General features: G+C 36.5%; 1 protein-coding gene and 2 long non-coding RNA genes across 3 annotated transcripts; 1 reads left to right on the forward strand and 2 right to left on the reverse strand.

The window, feature by feature from the left end:
- LOC133741214 (uncharacterized) lies at positions 1 to 2,196 on the reverse strand. Its single transcript, XR_009861688.1, has 2 exons — positions 1,715 to 2,196; positions 1 to 900 (listed from the first exon to the last, which is right to left on the reverse strand). It is a non-coding gene; the product is annotated as an uncharacterized LOC133741214 (long non-coding RNA).
- A 5,676-nt stretch (positions 2,197 to 7,872) lies between these two features.
- LOC133740535 (uncharacterized) lies at positions 7,873 to 10,319 on the forward strand. The gene is made up of 3 exons (XR_009861281.1): positions 7,873 to 8,012; positions 9,799 to 9,937; positions 10,030 to 10,319. It is a non-coding gene; the product is annotated as an uncharacterized LOC133740535 (long non-coding RNA).
- Positions 10,320 to 16,293: 5,974 nt separating this feature from the next.
- LOC133737965 (gibberellin 20 oxidase 2-like) lies at positions 16,294 to 21,297 on the reverse strand. Its single transcript, XM_062165418.1, has 4 exons — positions 21,153 to 21,297; positions 18,752 to 19,322; positions 17,188 to 17,509; positions 16,294 to 16,566 (listed from the first exon to the last, which is right to left on the reverse strand). The coding sequence occupies exons 1-4, from the start codon at positions 21,295 to 21,297 to the stop codon at positions 16,294 to 16,296; spliced, it is 1,311 nt and encodes a 436-aa protein (XP_062021402.1).
- Positions 21,298 to 25,226: the final 3,929 nt, after the last annotated feature.

Raw genomic sequence — 25,226 nt, forward strand, 5'->3', positions numbered from 1 at the left:
CTTGTATTTTACGTCTTGCAGCCAGACGGTACCTACATTAAATAAAGTTAGTAACTTAATATTAACAAAGAAATACAAAAAAAAATAAACAAGTAACTATGAATTACAAACTACAAGTATAATTAACAAGTATTTTGTACATAAGACACAAGTTAAGTACACAAGTGAGTATAAAACGTAAAAAGTATTTTTACAAGTATAAAGTGTGAAACAACAAAATAATTTACACGTAAAGAGTATGCACAAGTATTTCTTTTGTTATAAACATTATTGATATCAAATCTAATTCCAAGCGGTAAATCAAGTGGACGTGCGGCCCAAGTATAGTCGTCTAGACACAAAGTCCCTCCTACATCCGTTGGGCAACCTTACTGAAATGGCCAGGTAGGGGAGGGTGAACACGAGAGGAAAAATCCATTTTGGCATGAGCTAAGCCCATTTATAAGCACTTCTGGATTCAAAAACCCGTCATGAACGTTGTCCCCTTCCTAGACACCATCTCACATAGGATATTCTTACTAGGATGTAAAAGGTCCTAAGTGTGTTAGACAGTTCAATGAATGTTAATAAAGGCCGCCCTCAACCTTAAGGGACCTGAACTAGGTACCAATAAGGGGTTTAGGCCAATATTAATAAACACGACTTCACCTATTCCTTCTTTAATTTACAACCTACAATTAAATTCGTATTCAACAATAAAAAAAAACAACCTAGTTAATTTAAACTAAGTATCAAACAGTTTATATACAACAATTATAAACAAAAACAAGTGATTTTTCAATCCCCGGCAACGGCGCCAAAAATTGATACGCTCAAAGCAAGCGCATAATTTAACCCTGAAAAGATCGTTAGTAGTATAAGCAAATAGGGATCGTTCTATTCCGGGGATTGAGGGTACACCTGTCATTGTCAAACAATTAAACAATTAAAATTAAAACAAAGTATAATATTCACAAATGTATTCACAAAATATAAACATTTTACACGAAAAGGGGGGATTTTGTTTTTGGTTTTTTTTGAAAATGAAACTAAGTTAACAAAAACAATTAAAATGCAAAAACATAAAAATACGAATGGAATGAAGGAACAAAGATCAAAACCGAAACTTATGATTAAAATTGATTCAAACCCTAATATTGTTCATCTAAGTCATGAGAAAGGAGTTGATCATGTGAAACATTCGAAAGCAAATGAATTCCCATTTTTTACTTTTCAATGCTAATTAACCTAAGCGAAAGCACCTAGATTAATCCTATCAAACATGCAATCAAACCCTAGAAAGCTAGTCAATCATGTCATGTTTAACGCATTACACATAGAGAAAGGCTATCAACTCAAGTGTACAACTTAGTATGGAAAAGTCCACCTAATTGCAATTCTCTTTAATTAAATTCGATCTTTGTACAAAACCTTTACTACTTTGATTCAAGTTTACACAAAACGAAAAGTCGATTTCATGTTCTTAAACCTAGCACCATTCATATCGAAACCCTAAGTGTTTGCAACCACATAAGATTAAAATACAAAAGTTATCTATAACGCAAATTTAATTAAACAAACCCACATAAGCAACTCTCGAATCACAATATATGAATCTGAAAATTCTCAATTAATCATAAAAATTCCAGAAATAATACTTTGTTCAAACATATATGTCAACTAGTTCATAACCAACGAAATTCAAAGCAAAGGTTACAAAGGAGAATCGAATTACACCGTGGATGAAGATGAGATGGATGATTCACGTTGTGGATTCTTGAAACTCGAAAGCAAGCTTCAAGGATGGCTATGGATGGAAGTGCTCACGGCTTCTCTTCTTCTTCTTTGGCCTTGCTTGAACTCGTGGAGATGACTAAACTTGAAACTAGAGGATGGAAAGGAAAATGGAAAGGAAATGGAGAGACAAAGAAGATGGAATGGATGAAGGAATGTCCTTTCTTCTTTGTTGTAGCCTCTATTTATAGGCTACCAAGCAAAACTATTTGGATTTAAACAAATGATGATATGTTAGGTTTGAGCATTTAAACATTAATGGAATTTATTAGGTTTGAATATTTAAACACTAATGGAATTTGTTAGGTTTGAATATTTAAACACTAATGGAATTTGTTAGGTTTGAGTCACTTTCTACTCATTTTTCCTTCAATTAATTCTCCACCAAGACTTCAGATTTTGCCCGTGACTTCTTCATATGAAATGATCCATCATGAGTGTAGATCATTCTGTAAAATTTTCAGAATTTATCTCCATGTGTTTGGGCCGGAATTTCTGCTGGACTCCTTACAGGTCCAGTTTTCCAGTTTTGCTTCTGCAGAACATTGGGCTGACTGTTTGAAGGCCTTCCACTTCTTTTTGGCTCTTGCACTCTTCATAAGAAATGTTTCTTAGGATGTCTAGAATGGATCTGGAAGGTTTCAGCTCATTTGAAGTTCATTTGGTCAGGTGGTCGCTCCTTCTTCCTTGCTTGGCTTGGTTTCTCCTAGCCGGAGTAGGAAAATGTGTAAAGTTGACCTTTTTAGTGCATTTCCATTTTTCTCCATCATTTTATGGACCTAACACTTATTTCATCATCATCTACTCCAATGTACCTAAAAATAAAAATTGAATTAAAAATCGATTCGTTAAGGAATTAACTAAGCAAAATGTGAGGAATTAACTATTAAAATATCACATTAAAATGCTTCTATCAACATGGACAAAGCGCATCCTGCTAGCACTCCCATGATCGGTCGAAGTTTGGATGCAAAGAAAGATCCATTTCGTCCAAAGGAAGATGACGAAGAGGTGTTGGGAGCTGAAATTCTCTATCGAAGTGCAATAGGCGCATTATTGTACTTAGCCCAATGTACTTGACCAGATATTGCATTCTCAGTGAACTTGTTAGCTAGATTTAGCTCAGCGCCAACGCAACGTCACTGGAATGGTATCAAGAACATTTTCTGATACCTAAAAGGAACCACTTACTTGGGACTGTTCTTTCCCTACAGAGAGACAAGAGGGACCGCAAATGGAACTGCAATCCCTAAAGGAAATGTTGATGGTGAAAGGGCCACTCACTACACCGAAACGCCAAATGACGTTTTAGTTAGTTTTGCTGATGCTGGGTACCTCTCTGACCCACATAAAGGTCGTTTCCAAACTGGTTATGTATTTACCATTGGGAACAAGGCGATATCTTGGAGATCAACCAAGCAAACCCTTGTGGCTACCTCCTCGAACCACTCAGAGATCATTGCTCTACATGCGGCGGTTCGTGAGTGTATATGGTTAAAAGCTATCATTACACATATTCGAGGGACTAGTGGTTTGAGTTCTACCACTGAAGAGCCTACTTGCATTTATGAAGATAATGCAGCTTGCATTGAATAGATGAAGCTAGATTATATCAAGGGTGATAATACAAAACACATATCGCCAAAGTTTTTCTATAATCAGCAACAACAGGCCCTCCTCAAGATTCAAGTGAATCAAGTAAGGTCTGAGGAGAATGTGGCAGATTTGTTCATCAAATCATTGCCTAAGGCCATATTTGAGAAACATGTGAAAAACATAGGAATGCAAAGACTTTCCAAGCTCCCTTGATTAATGTAAGGATCAGGGGGAGGTGTAGACGTCAGGGGAAGTCTAACACACACATGTCATCTTCAAATGTAAAAGGTGTGTTGTGCTATTTTCCTTCGACCAAGGTGTATTTTTTGTCCCACAGGGTTTTTATTGTTACTTGGCAAGGTTTTTAGTGAGACAACAACTCATGCATCATTTCGTCTTTGACTTGGCACAAGAGGGAGTGTTAAAAGAAAAGCACATTATGTGTCTTCGTCAAAATAACTGACGGAGAGAGAATCAAGGAATTAGCGATTACCATCAATCATCAAGGATTACGGATCAATCAGCATTTAATGTCATCATTGTAATTGATATTTCCGTTATAATTCTCTCCATATATAAAGAGACTATGAAATGAAATGAGTAGACCAATTCCAATTCTCAATTTACTTTTACAGATATTTTGTTTTAATACATTTTCAATGATTTTAGTCGAGAAATTCATATAGCTTCTATCAATTAAGTCGATATTTTTGTTATATATCATCGATAATTGAGTATATTGGATATGACAAACTATTGACTAACGTGTACAATAAGTTCCAGTTTAATCCAAGCTTAATAGTCTGTCGGCCAATGGGTAACCAAGCAGTGTCTCAATTATGAATCCCTGAATTATTTGTCCAACCTGCTGACAGATTAAGCCTAATTCACTGATGGTGCCTCTCTCCATATAAACTATAAAGACAGAAACATAATTAATGAGGATCTGGATTTTCTCCTTGGCTTCCTCTAGTTCTTGTTTATCCTTAACTGATGGTTAACAACGCTCCACATCAGCACTTCACATTTAAATAATTAAATATTGTTTGTTTAATGCTAACGGCGTCTGTTTTCTGTTCTTTTCCGTCATCGACTCATCTTCCTTCACCGTTGCTCTGTTCTTCCCCTTTCTCCCTTCTCAATGTTTGTCTGCTTTCTTCTTCCAGAAATTTCAATCTCCCCATCAACAAGAACACAGTAGCTATGGAGTTTAGAAATATCTCCTTCATATCTTTCGTTCAGACTTCAGATGGGTTTTCAATTTTTCATTTAGTTTATGAAGGGGTATTCTCTAGGCTTGTTTTTTTTTTTTCCTTCTTTGCCGTGCTTGGTTTCTTGTTGACAAAAGTTGAAATCTTTTCAGTTTATCTATTACTGAATTGCACGATCCCCAGGTGGAATTTTTTTTTATTTTTTTATTGTTATTGAGACTAACAAAAAATATGGGTCTGACGTCTGAAGTTATTAGAATACGGGTTTGATGCAGTAAATCTAAAATCCAGGCTTGTACTAAGCAATTTTTTTCAATGATTAGTAGTTGCAGGACTTGATGCAGTACCGATAAGAACCAAGAGAAACAAGATGAAAATGACAAGGGGAGGGTAACAAAAAGGTTGCAGTGGTCAAATTTGTATTTGCGTCTCTTGAAAGTCCATAGTTGCCATGCTTCTTGATGCTGAGAAAGTGAAATTTCCAGAACGACTCAATATGATGAAAGAAAAAAACAGTATGAGAGAAACTGGGTTGGAAGAGACAGAAAACGATGGGCTAACAGTCTTGTAACGGAACTACAAGGCGTCGGTTGGTTTTTCGTTTTTGTTTTATATTTGGTTATTTAAATGAGAAATGCTGATGTGGAGCGTTATTAACCGATCGACGGACGACATTAAAAGTCAATGAGAAATGAGGATTAGTGGAGTCAAGGAGAGGATCCAGATCCAACAAATGAATCATGAATAGTATTAGAGCATGGACACATGAGGTCTAGAGCTGGAGGATATATGAAACTATTGTATCTGAGGTTTTTTCAATTAAAACTCGATACATAATAGATATTTGAGTTGAGACAATATCAATGTAATAAGTCACGCTTCTCATTATTTAACAATAACACTATATAGATCAAAATTGCAATCTAACTAAAACAAATAGGCTAATTACATGCACTACACTCATTAATTGTAGAGTTGTTTGGGTTTATGCATTTGTACTTTTTTTTTCAATGACTTATGCATTTGTACTTGATGTACATGCACTACACCATATATATATATAGTCGATCTGTTTTTTAAAGACCAACCCACAAGTTGTGCTCAGGTTTTCTGTTCGATTCTTTGGATTGGATGAGGAGTTGCTTAATACAAGTAGCTACTAAAGTAAAAAATAAGTTGCACCAAAGCACAGTACGGGTTAGCTCCTGTGCTTATAAGCAAAGCACATATTAGTGTTTGGTAAATGACAACCCAGCCTGCTTTTTCAAGAAGCACCGGCTTTTTCTTTGAAAAAGTAGAAGCCATTGCAGGCATGCTTAATGCTTTTAGGCTATGTTTGGTATGGCTGGGCTTTTCAGAAAAGCTGGCTTCTGCTTATTTCTGAGAATAAGTGGCTGAAAAGCAAAGATGGTGAGTGTTTGGTAAACTGGCTTTTTATAAGAGCTGTCAGTGACAGAAGCAGTGGCAAAGTGTTTGGTAAATCAAACTGGCTTGTGCTTTTTGTTTGTGGAATGACCAAATTGGACATGAGAAATTATTTTGCCTTAATTGTTTAGTAATACAATGAGTACTTCTTGTTATTATTTTTCATCTTTATTATGTCCTTATTAATTTTTGTTAACGTCTGCAAATCATACAAGCTTTCCACTATATTCTCCATCAAATGATATGATATTACTAATACCACAATTTTTTCTTCTTCTTGTTTTTGTATTTTTTTTTGCTTGAATATCAGTAAAAACTTTGCAATTGACAAACTGAGGCAAACCTTGTTTCAGCAGAACTTACATTACATTAACTCATATATACACATTTTACATCATATGAAGCATAACCAAGTAGTGATATTGATGCAACTTCATCCACAACCATGTAAGGGCGGTAACTTGTGTCACACATGTAAGGGCGGCACTCCTTCTCAAAAGATGAACATATGAGGAGAACTGCATTGTGTGGATGGTCCAAACAAACGTGTATGTAATGCAGTTCCGATAATCACACAACTAAAAACTATCATTTGGCATCCAGGTAATTCCCTGCTGTTCTTCTCTTTCGAGGAAATCATATAAGAGTTTTAACAACAAAATTCGACTTAAACTATAGACAAATCTACATCGAACATTGACAGTTCATTAATTACAGATAGGACCTCAATTGCGATACTCTAACAATTATTCACAGCTCAAACACAAATTGAGAAAATACCCGATAATCCTCAATGAGTTAATAAACAAACAAACACCCTTATCACCCAAAACCATGAACAATGAAGCAGCTAGGGATTATTGTTTTGAGCAATAGACAGAGAGAGAGAGAGAGAGAGCTGAGGAAGAAAGCACGTTTTGCCACTTTTCTCAAACTGCTTCAAGTCCCAAGTCCCATTGACCCATCTGGCGTCCTCAAACAAATTCACCACCTTCACCTCCTCAGCTGTCCCAGCTGACCCATTAGAGCTCTCGTTGTTCACCCATGAAGTCTGAAAAAAAATTTCAACCAAATCGTACGTTTTGTTGCCCAGAAATCAAACCCAAGTTTGAAAATCACACACATAATCTTGAAATAGAAATAAATACTAGAACCCAAACAGGTTTTTGAAATTTTATTCAACCAAGCTGAAAGAAAAATTGATTTCGGAGATCGAAAATCAAGAAACACAAACTAGCTTTTCCTCACTAGAATGCGTTCTGTAGGAAAGAGAGGATGAAGAAAAGCTGGCTTCCCGATCTGATATTGGGGGAGGATGTGGGTTCAGGTCATGATGTGATGTTGTTTGGCTCGGTTGCTCTGTGCTTGGGGTTTTCGTGATCAGAGGCTGAGGCGGCGTCTTTGATGAGAGGGAAGCTTCGTCTGTGATGAGAGCCCGGCGACGTCAGAGGGAGAGTGGAGATGGGATAGAGATGAAAATGTTGTGCGGCCTCTGATTGCATCTCGAAGGCTTGATGGCAATCTGTAATTGCCTAAACCAATGGAGGATAGAATCCGTCATTTTGAAACATTCATTTAGCTACAGTACCCTCCGCTACAGTAGCCTGCTGACTTCTGGCTTCTGGCTTCTGAAAGCTGGCCTCAGGCAGCTTCTGCTTTTCGAGAGAAGCTGCAGTGGCTTTTCGAAGAAGCTGAGCATAAGTCAGCTAACCAAACACATAGTCCTCTTGTGCTTATAAGCAGGGGAGCTAAAAAGCCCCCCCAAACATAGCCTTAGAAGCCGGGGAAGCAGAAGCAGGGATGCGCCACTGTAGCGATAATTACTGTAGTTAAATGAATTTTTTTAAATACCAAGTCCTACCCTCCCTTTCCTAGAGGAATTACACCTAGCCATCTTCTCTTCTTCACGGACTCCTCTCTCTGTGGATCATTGGCATCACCAACGCTGAAGAGGAACATCGATTGTGTCTACTTCAACGCCACTCGCCCGTCCTGCAGAAAGAAAAGGTACGTCCTTCATTCTCTGATCAGCATATGGTTTTGTTCGTTTTCAATGCCTTGTTTAGTGGGAGGTGAGCAATTTGGGTTCTTTTGTGGATTGTTTGGTTGATATTATGTCTATGTGTTTGTTGCTTGTTATAGATTGATTGTAGTCGAATTTGTGTTTTGATTGTTGTGGACAAGAATTGGATGGGTTTTCGGTTTCAGTGTCAGTATCTACGACCTAAGTATGGTGGTGAAGCATGTGAGATATGTATCTTCAATTTCGGTTTCATGTACTGAGCTTTCTGTTAGTGATAATTTGTGAGTCAACACCTCTATGATTTTAATATCTTTCGACACCACAAGTAGCTAGGGAGCTCATAGGTTCATAACAGATGAGTAGGAATATTCCAGTGATTAATGTAGGAATTGGGTGCTTGTTCTCTGGCATTTTCCATTTTTTGTGCAACTCTTTGTTATGTGATGGTACAATTGTTAAGCTGGAGAGTTAATTTGGTGTGGTCTTTTCTCAAAACATTGAATCAATGTGTTGATTGAAGGATATTGTGGCTCTTAATATAGAAATTTCTAGTTGCGTTAGGCATAGTCTCTCTTGGATGGATCAGAATGTATGTCACTTGTTTGGGATAAACGTAGATGCTGCAATTTAGTTTTTCTCTTAATGCAGCAAACTAATTAGCTTTTGGAATTACTTTCTCCCTACAATGACTTTACTGATGACGTTCGTTGGATGTGTGCGTGTGGGTGACCACATGAGAATAAAGAGTGAGAAAGTAAAATAGAGAGGAGGAGGAGGAGGAGGAGGAGGTGGCTCAATATGATTCTTAAACTTGCCTGTTCAGAACACTTACCTTGATACACCATTATCTTTGTTCAAATTCTAAACTTGAAGATGCATAAAAGATTTAACACTTACCTCATGATAATGTATGGATTTGACACTTTATTATACTTAAAGATGCATAAAAGATTTAACACTTGTTTGGGAATTGATGAATTTTGAAATCATGAAGTTGAGGTTGCCTCATCAGTTTTCATGATCAAGAGGAGCATTAGGATTCAACACTAGTTTTAGCATTAGCAAATGATCAAATGTTCATTTAGAAAACAGAATAACGAAATGTTAAGGGTTTTTTGTCTGAGGTTTTTATTTCCTAACCAAATGATGAATATAAGATTGCAAACGTTTCGCCTTGAGATTCTTTGGCTTCTTGTAAGGTTGTATACTCTAGAAGTTAATCACGTGATTGTTATGCTATATATTTCTCAATAAAGTGGAGTTGTAAATCTCTACTGACATGGGAGGTTTCATGTATGTGTATGTGTTTTATCTGGAGGTGCTGTACATTATGAGGTGATTTCTTTTCTGTCTTGTTTGTGGTTGTTTATATATCCCCTGTGGTTTGGTTTCTCAAAGCTTTGATATGATTTGGCTTACCAACCCCTTGATACAGTGGAGACATAGGAACTTTTGTAGAGAATATGCTAGGAGAGGGAGTAAATTAGATGAAGATGTCTAATTAAGGGAAAGGGGAAGACGTGCAGACTTTATACCTCTTATGCAGAGAATATGCTGTGGACTTATGTATTTGCTTCAGTAAGTGATACTGAAGCAAATACATAAGTCCATAAAGCAAGCACTCTTCCCTAGGGATTCTGAACTGCAGCAGCTCCTACATATACTCAAGTTGGCCAAGATGGCTCCAGTTTTGCCTTAGTAGTGATGATGTGCCTTCTTTTTTCCTTGTCAAAAGATCAAGTGTTTATTGTGTATGTATATGTGATGTAGGTTGTTGGGTACTCCAAATGAAACAGTGTGGCCAGGTGTAAGCAAACTCATGAACTGGCATGAGTACCCCCAATGGAGACCTCAGAGTTTGTCCAAAGCTGTTCCGAATTTGGATATTGATGGGTTGTATCTGTTGTTGGTAAGTCGATCTACTCGGTTGTTCTTACTTAGTATTGTTTCTTGTTACTTTGCACTGTAAATAATACTTGCTTGAATTGTTTACATGTACAGGAAATGTTGCAATATGAGCTTGGAAAACACATTTCAGCAAAGAAGGCTATGGAACACCCTTACTTTGATGATTTGAACAAAGCTGGTCTCTGAAAAGAAAGATGAAGAAGCATATGACAGAATCACTACATGTGGAACATGGATGATTCTCGAATTGCTAGCTAACAGATGTTTTGTAGTGAACTTTCTTTGCTTTCCTCAAGCATTTGCAGTTGTGTTAAATCTATCTTAGGCTTGATCTGTAAAAGCGTATTGCTACTTTGCATTTAATTCAAAACCTAATTACAACACTTATAGTTGTCCCTCTGTTGCTTACAAATTTGGAAAATATTGTCTTTTTTTAATGAATCTCTATCAGAACTGAGATGAATGATTAAGATTGTGCTAGAAGCTTTGTAGCTATTTCACACTTGCCTGGCCACGAACCACATAAAGAAGGCAGACCACAAAGTAAGTGATACTGAAGCAAATACGTAAGTCCACAACATTATACCTCATATGACGTGCAGACTTTGGTGGAAGACCACAGACCAAAATCTTTGATTTAGGCATGGTTGATTAATTAAACATTCATATTTGGAAGACCACAGACTAAAATCTTACCTTCTTTTGCTTTCTTATGTCGGGTTTTTTGGTACTCTTCTTATTTTTTTCTTGTTTCCTTGCTTTTAAAATCTTTCAGCTTATTTAGTATCTTGTTGTCATATGTATGTCATAGGTACTAAAGCTTGGACTACATTTTGTCCGCAGTGAAGAAAGTTTGGGTGATGGGTCAAGTGGTAGGATAGAGATGGATGATGATGTAGAAGAAGAATACAATGGAGTCAATGGTCATAATGCACAAGAAATGGAAACAATAAGAAATAAAATTACTCAGAGTTTGATGAGTGTGAGTAATAACGTAGACATTTGAATATGTTATGATATTTTTTGTGGTTACTTGATGCCAATCCGAAATCAATTGTTATTAATTTACTAATATATTTGTATAAGTTATTTTTAAAATTGGCCAATATTAATCATATGGTCACCATGATTTATAAAAATTGAAGTTAACAAAAACTTATAAGGAAATAATAAAGATTAAAAATGATAACAAGAGCATCTAAACAACATTGTATTACCAAACAATCAAGGCAAAATAATCTTTCATGTCCAAATTGGTCATTCCACAAACAAAAATCACAAGCCAATTTGAGTTTATCAAGCACTTTGCCACTGCTTTTGTCACTGACAGCACTTATAAAAAGTCAGTTTACCAAACACTCAGCTGCTTTGCTTTTCAGCCACTTATTCTCAGAAATAAGCAGAAGCCAGCTTTTCTTAAAAGCACAGCCATACCAAACATAGCCATAGAGAGCCTGTATCCATGTCGTACAAAGTTACTATATCGAATCCCTGGTAAGCAATCATCTTTTCCTTTGTCTGCTGTTGAGCAAACTTAAAGGAACATAATAAATCAGAAACGATATTAATTAGATAGCTGATGAGCTAACTACGGTTAATCATTAGCCGGTGGTGAGCCACAAAGTTTACCCACCTCTGCAGCCATATTCGATAACAACAAATGTAGTTTCTTGTTACTGGGTCAGAATTTTGTTTGTGAGAAAGTAATATGAAGTTTACATTCAAAACCAATTAACAGAATGGAGTGGATTCAAATTTGCTAACCACTACTCTTTAGGTGGTGAAACCACCACCCAATAAACAACTGCCATGTCTGATAAATCATACTCATAACTAACCATGGTTAACTTAATTAATAATAATAATAATAATAATAATAATAATAAAATTCTTATTATTATTCACTAAATCAACTAATAATAAAAGATAGTAATTAAATAAAGATATTAATTCTCTCATCTTCTTCACTGACACTAGCCCAACAAAGTTGTAAAACCTACAATGATTTCTTTCAACTTTAGAACCCAGCAAAATCCTACATACCTAGAAAACCCAAATGGACATAAACTCTTCTTTGGGTTTTGTCTGCCACATAAACGAATAGAAAGTGATGCGAAAACGAAGGAGAGCAGTGATGGGTTTGTGAGGGCATATTAGATACAAACCCAGATCTCTTCCCTCCCATCCCAGCAAACTCAATTGCAGACCATCCTACCATCGATCTTCTTCTAACTTATTTTTACTTTTGGGCTTAATTTTCCATGCATGAAGTTCAAAGCAATTTGAGAAATTGAAGTTCTATGATTGTGGGCAACCAATTTCAGTTTGGGTTTTCGAGGTGAAAATTTTGTTGGAAATTAAAGACTGGGTATTATAGTATTAAGACTTTTTCTGTCACTTGGAGAAATTGATAATGAAAAAGTTTGCAGAACTCAAATCAAATTCCAAACCTGGGTTTTCTGGTATGAAAGAGAGAGTATTTTGTATTTCTCTCTCTTTGTTACCATTAATTCAAAGTTGTGGTGCTATTTTTGCTATTGCATGTTACTGGGTTTGAAGGGGAAGAGAGAGAGTATTGTTTCTTTTTTATTTCTCTCTCTTCATTAACCATTAATATTATTAATTTATTAATACTAATTCTAAAAACTTAATCATAGTTAGATTATGAGACACGTAGCAAATGTTTATGGAGTGGTGGTATCACCACCTAACTAAATATAGTGAACAAATTTAGTTCTGTATGGAATGACTCAAACCTTTATAAACTCATAAGTAAGATTTTAATTTTCCCACGCGGGATCTGTACTCTCAACAGCCAGCAACCCTAATTCCTGTGTGTGCATGCAGCCCCCCTCTATATTCTCGCCACGTCCATTTTCTATTCTCCGATTCCCCTGCATATTCCTCTGTACTTATATGTGTGTGTTTTTGTTCGAAAAAACACAAGGACATTGATGTGAGCCTATTGTCCTTGTGCATCCTGGTGATCCATCAATGTTTGTACTTTGTACTACTGGATTCCCGAGTTTCAGTAAATCTCTGATGCATAATCCATGGTTTTGGACTGTGGAGAAGGGTCTGCCACGTCACACGTTCTCCAGTCCAACGGGATCCAGTGTCTAAGTGCCCAACTACCGATTCCCCCTGGAATTGCGTTATGGTAAGTAAATTAGAAACCAAAAGTAACAGTACGTATTGTTACTTTATTAGATGTTATTTCCGAATTTCGGGTTTAGAGTTCCATTAATCATTAGTATAGTGCATAGTGAGAGTCTTTGATCACTCTGATCATCAAACTGTGGGAACAGAGTGAGGGTTAGATTAATTGCAAGGAGAAAATATTATAGAGGATCAAGAGAAATACTTTTTGGTATAAAAACTAAGAATTAGAGACTACATGCAGGGGAAATTGTAAAGAGTATAATTGGTAATGAAGGTAGCCAGGTTAGCAGCTCTGCTTGATACGCATCCAAAAGTGGGCGTGTTTATTTAAAGTAGTGTTTAGACTCTGTTATAAGCCTCTCTGTTAGTATAAATTGAACCTCTCCATTATGTTAATCAGCTCAGCCTTATATAATAACCATTTATAACAAAGATAGTAGATGTTCATCGTCTTTTCTTCTTCCTTCAGTTTGTTCTTGATTTCCTGCAAATTTTCATCATCATCACTAAAAATGTTGCAGAAATTCCTTAACAATTAACTGATTAAGAACTAATTCAGGATATCTGTGTATAATGATATGAAAAATTATTAGAGAATCTTCATGGCAATTGACGTCGATAATGGACCATGAGACCTTCACTACCAATATATTGTTGGATAACAGCGGAAGCTTAAATATTGAAAAACTAATTTGGGTAGGGAGATATATATGTGCATGAATGACATACAATATAGGAGATGTACAGTCCAAAGACATGTACAGAGCTCCTAGAGAGATATGGAGGAGACTATCAAAATACCTGATAAAGGAATTCACTCTTACGATACTTCTACAAAATATTCCTCTACACCTTACTCAACTAGACTAGCCTACTTATATAGACATACACTAGACAATGCCATAAGTATGACAATTACAACGGACATAAGTATTAGACTGTTACAATAACCTTAAACCTTCCTAGCTCCCATAACCTATGAAGCACTAACTCTCACTATTATTCTCATCATAATTCTCACCATTATTTTCACCATAACTCTCAACATAATTCTAAATTAATGTTATTTCCAACATTCTCCCTTAATTTAGAATTACTCTAACTTCAAGTTCTTCATCATGATTCTTGCCTTCACATCTTCATGGTCACTGTCAATGACTCAATCCCTTCTTTCTTCTTTTCTTCAACTTGCTTCATTGTCTTTTTGACATGCATCGCCGTCATTCTTGTGCTTGTCTTCACACATTAGAAAATTGCCAAAATCTTCTTCACACAATACCAACACCTTGATCTGCTTGACTTTAGTGACAGTTTTCTAGTCACTTCGGGTCTTTGGAGCTTTTCTTCTCTCACTACTTAGAGAAATTTCTTCTCTCCTTTCCATGTGAGATCATTTCATACCTCACTAATAGCTTAAGGCCTTTATGCCTCTTGGAGCTTCCATGAACACTGACTTGTCTTCGTCTTCATCAACTTTGGCCACTAGGGAGTACTTTTCTTTGGGACTTTCACCCAATCTTCGTTGCACCATTATGCATCTAGGGAGTCTTATCAACTTCTTTGCACCATTGTGCCTTTAGGGAGCCTTGTCAACTTGACACCATTGTGCCATCTTCATCTTCATCTTAGGACTTCTGCCACTTCCAGGGAGCATTTTTCTCTTGGCACCTTTGTACCTCTTTTTCGTGGCACCATTTGTGTTATGCTTCATTCAGGGACTTATACCCTTCATTCTTTCTTTCAGGGATGTTAACCCTTCACCTTCTATTAGGGACATTAACCCTATATTCATTTAGGGACGTTAACCCTTCATCTTCATCTTAGGACTTCTGCCACTTCCAGGGAGTATTTTCTTTCCTCTTGGCACCTTTGTACCTCTTTTTAGTGGCACCTTTGTACCTCTTTTTAGTGGCACCATTTGTGTCATGCTTCATTCAGGGACTTATACCCTTCATTCTTTCTTTCAGAGACGTTAACCCTTCACCTTCTATTAGGGACGTTAACCCTATATTCCTTTAGGGACTTTAATTCTTTCATCTTCTTTGAGGGATTTTAACCTTTTACCTTCTTTCAATGACTTTTACCCTTTCACCGAGGAATACATTATCCTTTCTTTCTTCTTCTCCATCTATTTTTTTTCTCCCTCATTTTCTTCTTTCTCCATATTTTTGACTACCTTATATTTTTCTTTCTTTGCTCATCTCTCTCTCCCTTTTTTTTTTCTTCTATTCCTCCCTTTCTATTTTTTTCTCCCTCATTTTGACTCCCTTTCTTTTCTTCTTCGCAATCTTCTCTTCTTCAATTTTTCTTCCTTCCTTTGCTCATCTCTCTCTCCTTTTTTTTTCTTCTTTGCCGCCCTTCTCTCTCTCTCTCTCATTTTTCTTTCACCTTTTGCCCATCAGCAACAGTTGATACACCGTCGTTTTTTTTTCTCCACCACCTTGCAACAACATGAGCAAGTCTTGGTATGACCGGTCACTCTAACTCTTCAATCTCTTTGCAACCTTTGAGTTTCAAGGTTGATCTTCATTGAGAATTTTGATTCTCAATTCTTTTAATAGTTTTGGAGCAAATATTTTACTCCAACTATCTCACTGAGACACCATAACATCTTTCTCATCGCTCACGATCAGGACCTAAGCCAGCACCACGAAAAAATTTTCTCCATACCCAAGAGATCGAGCCTTGGGCTCTGATACCACTTTGTTGGATAACAATGGAAGCGTAAATATTGAAAAATTAATTTGGGTAGGGAGATATGTGCATGAATGACACTCAATATGGGAGATGTATAGTCCAAAGACATGTACAGAGCTCCTAGAGAGATATGGAGGAGACTATCAAAATACCTGATAAAGGAATTCACTCTTACGATATTTCTACAAAATATTCATCTACACCTTACTCAACTAGACTAGCCTACTTATATAGACCTACACTAGACAATGCCATAAATATGACAATTACAACGGACATAAGTATTAGACGGTGACAATAACCTTAAACCTTCCTAGCTCCCATAACCTATGAAGCACTAACTCTCACTATTATTCTCATCATAATTCTCACCATTATTTTCACCATAACTCTTAACATAGTTCTAAATTAATGTTATTTCCAACTTCTAAATTAATGTTATTTCCAACATATATAGCTAGGCAATCTATGTCAGTTTAGAGAATAGCTGACTAGGTTTTAATTAACTGATTTGGATTCGGACTGGGTAAACTTGGAGAATTGCTGGAGGGTAGACTCATCAGCCCTGTAGTGGTTCTGAGTGAATCCGAGTAGCTTGGCCCAAGTGAAATCCGGGTATTTCCTTGTCCCTACTTCAGTAACAAGTTCCTCTGGAGGTTTCACCACCTTGTCATCCTTGGGGCACAAAAAGAATGCCAAAGATCTCCTCTCCTTTACTGCGTTCACACTCGCCCGATGCAGGCAGCTCTTGTACAATCCATTCGATAGTGCCTGTAACATGTCCGTACACATTGATTCGAGCGAGCTCAAACACTAAATGGTTTATTAGTAAGTTCGTAAATTCAGATTAGGGCACCATTGCATGCATGCTGACATATATGAGAAAGTACATTATTAATTTCACATTTAAAAGAATTTTGTATTTATATTTAGATATTTCATTCTGAAAAATCTCCATTCATTCGTTATAATGTACATATTTTCTCCATTAATGGTTTTGAGCACCTATCCTTGCTTGCCAAGTACAATGAGACCGAGTAAAATCATTGTAATATTGTGATCCATTGATTTGGTACTCTTGAAAAGCTAGCTAGCTAATTTAGTAGTTTCTCGATCCATATAGCATAGTTCAACATGCAAAAACCTTATCTCGATCATCTTACACAATCTGGGGTCGGCCACTATCTAGCTAGTGATCTGGTATCTATCTCTTATAATATATATGGGTTGTCTCTCGACTCAAATATGTTGTTTAATTAAGGTTGGATTTGAGATTTTAATGTCTCTAGGCGAAATTTAAACGATTCCCTTCTAATCATAATTTCAAATGACTATGAGTGGTACTAGTTATCTCATGTACTATCTAAAGTCTAGCTAGGTTAAGATATGTACCGTGAAGGTGTCACCAATGTTGATGACCAGAGCACCTTGAATAGGTCTCACAGATTGCCATTTGTTGTTGACAAACACTTCAAGCCCCCCAACTTGGTCTTGGTGAAGAATGGTTAGGGATGTTGGATCACAATGAGGACCAGTCCCAAGAGAAAGGCTTGGCTCTTGGCAAGTCGGATAGTAGTTGCACCTCATGATAGAGTGAGCATCCTCAAAGAATTCCCTGTAGTGCAACCGCTTCACTCCTAAGGTGATTGCCAGTAACTCCATTATTGAAAGAGCCAAACTCTTCATTGCTTCACAGTATTTTTGATACACCTTCCTGCAAATTTAATTAAATTCGCAAAACCAAATTAATATATATTGCATGTACATGTATAATTTATTATTCATAGTGCCTTAAGAGCAAACACGTTGTCTAACTTAGCTGGACAGTGTGTGTATTATCTATACTATTATTAAGAAAAGAGGCTTTGTTAGCCAAAACTAAAAAATTTGATAGAAATGACCCTGAAATATTAAAAAACTTTGAGAATTAATTAAATCACATTATGACAATTACAAATTATATTTTTATTAAAAAAATAAACAAAAAAAAATCCCACAACCCACTTTTGTCTCCCACTAACTTCTCTCTACAATAACTGTTTTAATCCATTTTTTTTTTCTGAAAAAATAAAATAAAATAAAATACTTGCACATGCAGAACATGTGTGGAGGAAGACTAGTATTATCTAATACAAGGCTGAATCTGTAAATGGATCGGGTTTACAGTGGATCGACCTAAATCTGAATTTATTTATTAACAATAAAATTCAACCCAACCCAATCTGATCCGATAATCTAGCGGATCGTTAATAACTCAGTCTAAATCCGTATCCAGTGGATTAAAGAATACCCGGTCGACTAGTATGACCGTTATTATAATTAATGAATATTTTTAAATTTTAAATAATAATAATAATTTTTGTTTTATCATGATACATTGATACTTCGTAAAATTTCAATAAAATATTTTAATAAAATGAAGAGTATCACCCAATGTTGAATTAAATAATCAAAATACTCCTGAGAACAATACAACATAGTAAGCAAATTTTTTTTTATTTTTTTTTTTTTTATAAATACAAGTTAAATAATCATAAAAACATATTGCATCATTAATAGATCATATCAACCTAAATCCGTGTTTGATCAGTTAAATAAACCGATTAATGGATCCGGACCATTGTCGAGATTAATAGATCAAATGTTCAATCCAAACCCGTTCAATAACCACGAATTTGGACCAATCCAAATAAAAATCCGGTCCATTGACGGGTCTAAATACAACTATTTAAACACCCTACAATTGTTGAACAATGGAAACAAATTAACTGTTTATGACCATTCATATGCTTTGTTGCTCTCTTGCATGACTATTCATTTGAATGAAGTCAAATATAATTCGACAAATTAATATATCAGTTTGACAACCTAAGATATCATAATAATTATTCTGTTTTGCAAAGAGAAGAAAAAAAATTACTCAGTAATATAATTACTTGTATACCATATTACTTACCCAGTCTCTTCAAAACTATCCCCTAATCTGGACTTAAAGAAATCCGCCACAACTTTCTCCGAGCCATTGTCATGGAAGCCGAAAGACAATGTCTCCTTCCAGGGAAGTTTGGTGGAGAATCGGTCAGCATGGGAGCCGGAATAACCCCAAGGGCTACCGGGGACTCTCTTGACCCTCAACTTCTCGCTAACGGGGAGGTGAAAGAACTGATCCAAATGGTCGTCAGCGAGTTTGATGAGGCTGGTGTCCACACCGTGGTTAGTGACTTGGAAAAAGCCATGGCTTAAGCAAGAAGCCCTAATTAGCTTGGCAACATTCTCGATTGCCACACCGTCACCCTTGAAGAAGCCCTTGAGATCAATCAGTGGTTCATCGAGCTCTTCGTGAGCCGCCACTAAGTCGGCTTCTGGCCAAATGAAACCACTGGGAACACGGGTTTGCCGCTGCAAAAAGGAAGAGTCAATAGGGCCACGGTTGGTTTGTTGAGCATGGAGCTTTGATGGTGATGACAGAAGGATAGAGGCCATACTGGTAGACAGTGAGAGAGAGAGAGAGAGAAAGAAGAAGAAGACTATTGGGACAATTAAGAAAAGGACCAAGGGGAATTTGGTTAGATTTCATTCGGGAAGACTGCTGCTTTTATAGCCGGAAAAGAATAACTTTCCTATTATATTTTAGGACATACAGGAAATTACAGAGTTCTGTCGGGATTCCGCAAATCCGCAGATTATTGTTAAAAAAAAAAAAAAAAAAAAAAATCTTTTGTAATTACAACAAAATAAAATTTGGGATTGCCATTCATGTATATCTATACTATTATTATTAATTAACGAACAATTCTTAGGTTCACCCCTGGATGAGCAAGCATATTCACCCCTATTATTGATTAACTCACTTTTACGTAATAAATTTATAATCTAACGGTCCATATCTTAAATTAGCATTTAAAGATCATCTCTGTAAAAAATCAATCGAATCGGAAATCGTTTAATTATCTAATTGAATCAAATAAATGGACGGTTCTAACAACACTTACTGCTATTATGATGAATCGTCCATGTATTTCATATAAATGAATAATTAAAAGGTCTTCAATTTGATTGATTTTTTACAGAACTAATCTTTGTATTACATTATACAACTTGAATGGTTGGATTAGAAAATTAAAAAGTTATTATGCGTTAATCATAAGAGAGGGTGAATATGCTGCTTCACCCCAAGGGGTGAACCTGAGAATTGTTCTTAATTAACTACTGCAAGTTGCCTAATGGTTCTTACCTAGTTGGGTGTGCTCCCCAACCTAGGTTCGAACCCCGAAGCTGTCAAAGTGGCCAGACACTGTGCTGCAATGCACAGTTGGAGCATTTCACATGCGCCGAAGGGGTTTATCCTAGGCCTAGGAAGTCTTTGGGTTCCCCTTGACAAAGTCAAAAAAAAAATATATATATTATTATTAAGATAAGAGAGCTTGCTCTCCAAAACTGAAATTTTTTACCAATTTAACCTTTATATATTAAAAAATTATGAAATAGAATTAATTAGGATTAAATTATGTTTAGTCCCTGTACTATGACTCCAAAATCGTTTCAATCCTTGATATTCTCATTTAATCTAAAAAGTCCCTAACGTCACAATTTCCGTCCGATCAGTCCTTGCCGTTAGCATTCCGTCAATTTGGGCCGTTAACTTGCTGATGTGGCACTCGAAGCCATGCCAACTCAGCAGTTTGCATGCCACATAAGCTGTAAATTGTCCAATATAACCCCCCCCCCCCCCCCCCCCCCCCGGATTTTCCCTCATTCATTCTTTTATTCTTTTTTTTTTTTCTTTTCTTTTCTTCACACCAAAATCCACCGCCACTACCACCGGCCACCAATCTATCCACCACCACCACTAAGCTTACCATCCAAAAACCTCCTCGGATTTGTCATTCAATGATCCTCCAACTTCTTTGATATTGAAGGACTCGCCGAGAGCAGTTTCAAGGTCACCACCACCAAAACCACCTTCTCACCACCACCACTTGCTGCTGCACCACCTCCTACTCCACCTGTCACAACACCCAATCCCACCACCTACCCTCCACCACAACCATCCCCAGACCCACTTCTCCAAGCCACTGCCTCTCAACTCCTCATTTCTAATCCCCCAGCATTGTAGTTAAGCTCAAAACCATAATCCAAGCTCCCAATTCATCAACATTAGGTTCTTCCCCCAAATCGGTGCTCTTATTATACACATTCCAATACGGTTCAAAGCCCAGAAACATGTAATCCACCAATATCATAAGCCCCCAATTGCAACAAAACTACAATGAATCCAAAATTATCACAGATGATAAAGGGAGCTAAATTCACATGCCCAATAAGCCAATTAACAATACATAACAAAAAAATCAAACAAGGCACAAGGAAATCATATATGAGGAACCCAGAAGAGAAAGATGAAACCTTTTCAACAGGGAGAGTGAAACAGACGGTGGCAATAGCGGCGAGGAGGAGGAGAAGGAGTGTGATCCTTAGCGCGGAGCTCCATGTGAGAGCCATAGAAATCCTGCGACGCCAAGGCCTACACTCCTCGCGCGGAGCTCCATTTGTGATCCTTTCCTGGTCCTCCGCCGCCCAACCCGAAGATTTGGAGCACAAATCATGTCCCTCACCGCCGTCCAAGACACCCCTCAATTCGAATCAGAAGACGCGGTCAATTCAGATCAGGCCAAGCCCAACGCCGCTTGGCCCAGCAGCTCATTCCATTTCCAGTCTGGGACTCAGAGGAGCAGCCACGATTTGACCGGAATCAGAAAACCTCGCAAGAAACGCTCTATGCTTTCGGGCTTCGCTCGGCCACTATTGCCGCTCGTTCGGAGCAAGGAAGAGCAGGCTCAGGTTTGGGCCGCCAAGAAGAGTCGAATGACACCGATCCGACGTCAAGAGGTAGCCGGAAGGTGGAGAGAGGGCTGGGTCACCGTCGCTCGATCTGATGCTCCTCAAGAAAAGGACGGAGAAGGGGCCTAAACACCCATAATGGAGGGCAAGGATAGTATGGACATTTCGCAATTGGAAAGGCTTACGTGGCGTTGACTTTGATGCCACGTCAGCCTACAAACGGAGCAATTGGACGAAGTGTACTGATCAGAAGGAAATTGTGACGTTAGGGACTTTTTAGATTAAATGAGAATGTCAGGGACTGAAACGAGAAAAATGTCAGAGTACATGGACTAAACAAACTTTAATCCAATTAATTAATATGGATAATATAGTGAATTGTAAAATTGAAAATAAATTAATAAAATTAAAAAAAAATAGTAGAAAACGGTGTTTTTTTTTTTTTTTTTTTTTTTAAGAAAACGGGTTACTTATATGAAAGATTTTCCACTACCTTTAACTTCTCTCCACACACAAAGTGGGTGGGCCATGCTAGTTTTTAAATTAAACGAATGGTAATTAATATTTCCTTTCAGTTATGTGGCATGGCAAAGGCTACACAAATGAAATTTGTAATCTTATACAGATACATTTTGTACATGTTCTCCATACAAACTGTTAACAAATAAGTTTTGTTATTTTCCTATCAAAATAATAGTATTCTTCGAACAAAATTCTGTCGGAATTTTGATTTTGATTATTGTTTAATGAATTGTCAATCTTTTTTTTTTGAAAAAGATGAATTGTCAGTCTTTAATCATAATAGAATAAAATCTATCACTAAGATAAGATAAATGACTCTAATATAAAGTTTCTTTGAAAACTGCTCTTTAAATATTTGGTAGGTGACATTTCATATGGACATTAATTAATGACTTGGAATATATATCAAGGATTTGAATTTTGAAAATAAGGCTATATTTCGTATGTGAAATCTATAAGGATTTGAATTTCGAACTTAAGGCTAGATTAGGTAAAAAACAAAACCTTATACATCTATAGTTCTATACAGGTGTACTTTAAATAAATTACACTGTGCAACTCATCCAAAGAGAAATAGAAAGATACAACCTAGACATTAAGTAGTTCAACAAATCATCTAAATTGCTTATTAAACTTCCCTCCTTCCCTCTATCTTATCTTCCCTCCCCTACTCCCTCCATCCATCCAGAGCCATGGTGTGGGTTTGAGAGGCAAATATTTTTTGGGTTAAGATAGAATCACAGTCACTTCTTAGTTTGTTTGCTTTTTCACTTGTATTTGTTTTTTTATTAATAATATAAAATGGAGGGATGAGCGGTAGATTTTCGGGTGTAATGGTTATTTCCCCTCTATGGGGAGGGTAGGCGCCTCACACAAAGACCACTAACGAGGGCTAATATTACATAATCCTTTATATAAAAAATTGTTACTTTGTTTGCTTGATTAAAATGAATTTACAAAAAATTTGAAATGATCCACTCATGTACTTATATTTTGTTTCAAAAAGTCACTCGTACAAGTGATCGATTAAATACGACTCTCATCACGTATTTCATTCATACAAGTGTTGATCCTCATTGTCGAGTTTTTAGGTTTTCATGTGGCTACTGCAAGTCTTACCCACGCTCATACTAATAATAAGTAAGTAATTTGTTTTTTGAATTAATGAGATCTTCTTCTTTTTTAAAAATACAATAAAATAATATATTGGTATTATACCAAAATGATAATAATATACTTGGTATCATGTAGGCAAGGGCGGAGCCATACTATAGCCCAAGTACGTACCATAATGAAACTTCTATATAGATTGTGGGGATAATATCACAAATGGTCACTCAACTTTTACATGTTCAACACTTTGGTCACTCACTTTTTAAATATATCACTTTGGTCACTCAACTTTAACTTATTCACTTTAGTTACTTCGTTAATTTTTTTCATTAAAAAAAAATTATTTTTCACAATATCAAGAATATTTTCGACCAATCAATTGTTAAAAACTGAGAAATTTGAATTGAAATGGATATGAGAAGTGATTAAAGTGAGACAAAATGCCCATTTGGTGACTAAAGTGATTGACAGAGTATAGTTGAGTGACCAAAGTGATATATTTAAAAGTTATGTGACCAAAATGGCAAATGAGTCATAGTTGAGTGATCATTTGTGAAATTGAGTTTCTTATATATTTACATATCATGGAGCTTTCTAGCCACCCGAGAGAACAATTCTGCTTCCGCCATTGCATGTAGGTGCAGCCAACTCAATACATCTATAGACATGGGATAAGAGGCAGGAAATACTAGTTGCACAACATATAATTAATTACACCGTTCTGCCTTTTTTCTTTATGTAACAACAAACTGTATATACCTGTATTTGATCAAAATTAAAAACTATACCAACTGGAATGCATAGAATCACAACTATAGTTTTGTATGAGATCGAACCTAGTTGAAATCAGGGCCGGCCAAAACATATATGTTCCTAACCAGGAAACGACACTTGCACGTACGCTTAAGGTTTATTAGTTTTTGCATGATCAATGTATTAATTTATAATTGATCTTCAGCGCCTCTTGGCAGGTATTTTGGATCTGTATACACTGATCGAGTTCATATATAGATTAAGTAATCCAAGTGCTAATTGAAGTAGACACTTTCAGCTATTGGCCAATGGCTATGTAACTATCACACTCACCAGAGGATTATTCTTTAATTCATTGGCTTCTCGTCTGTTAGCTCAATTCACTGCTTACTTCACTACCAAACTCTTAATCATATCACTTCCTTTTCTCTGGGAAAGAAATTAAGTAAACTATTTGGTCGTATTATGATCTCATTCGGTATTAATCTTTATTTCTTTCTTTTTGTTAGGGACATGCAAAGGTAATCGAGGAGGTGTACGTTCGTACTTACAGCATAGTCTTCAGTTTCGTTTTTCTTTTTTTCTTTGGCCAATAATTTTTCTGTTTCCTGAACGAGGGCATCAGAGTATCGACACATAGAAGAACGATGTAAGAGATCGACCTAGGGCTACCTCCCTTTGCCGAACCATGTATGCATTTGTGTTTATTATATAGTCGAATAAGGTGCTGCAGTCTAGACCCATTTTATAGTTCAGTATTAATTAACCAATCTAGTTGGAGTACTTATAACTTAACTACCAGTAGATAGATTCATAGATTATAAAAATAGATCGAATAATCATAGATGGATAAAACTTCTCTTTCTCTAATAACATCATTAGGCTTTTGATATTAGGCTAGTGGAGAACAAAAGTTCGATTCTGTGGACGAAAAACAGAAGCCAGCTGGGTTCGTACGTAGCTCCATATATAAGAAAAATGGGGGTCTTTTTCAGATTCCTCGACGAGCAAGAACTGGATAGGAAGATAGACATGAGACCCCATGCCAGACCTAGATTTCCATAATCTCGTTTTGGTGTGAATGATTGGCCGACGTTTCTGAAAACCACAGTAGCCATCTGAAGCAATACCGAGTAGCTTTGCGAGGGAGGGCCATTTCTTCTATGGTTTTTAGTAAGGAAATGGCAAAAGGGGTCAACAGA

Source organism: Rosa rugosa, chromosome 3 (genome assembly GCF_958449725.1).
Source record: "Rosa rugosa chromosome 3, drRosRugo1.1, whole genome shotgun sequence".
Lineage (NCBI taxonomy): Eukaryota > Viridiplantae > Streptophyta > Magnoliopsida > Rosales > Rosaceae > Rosa > Rosa rugosa.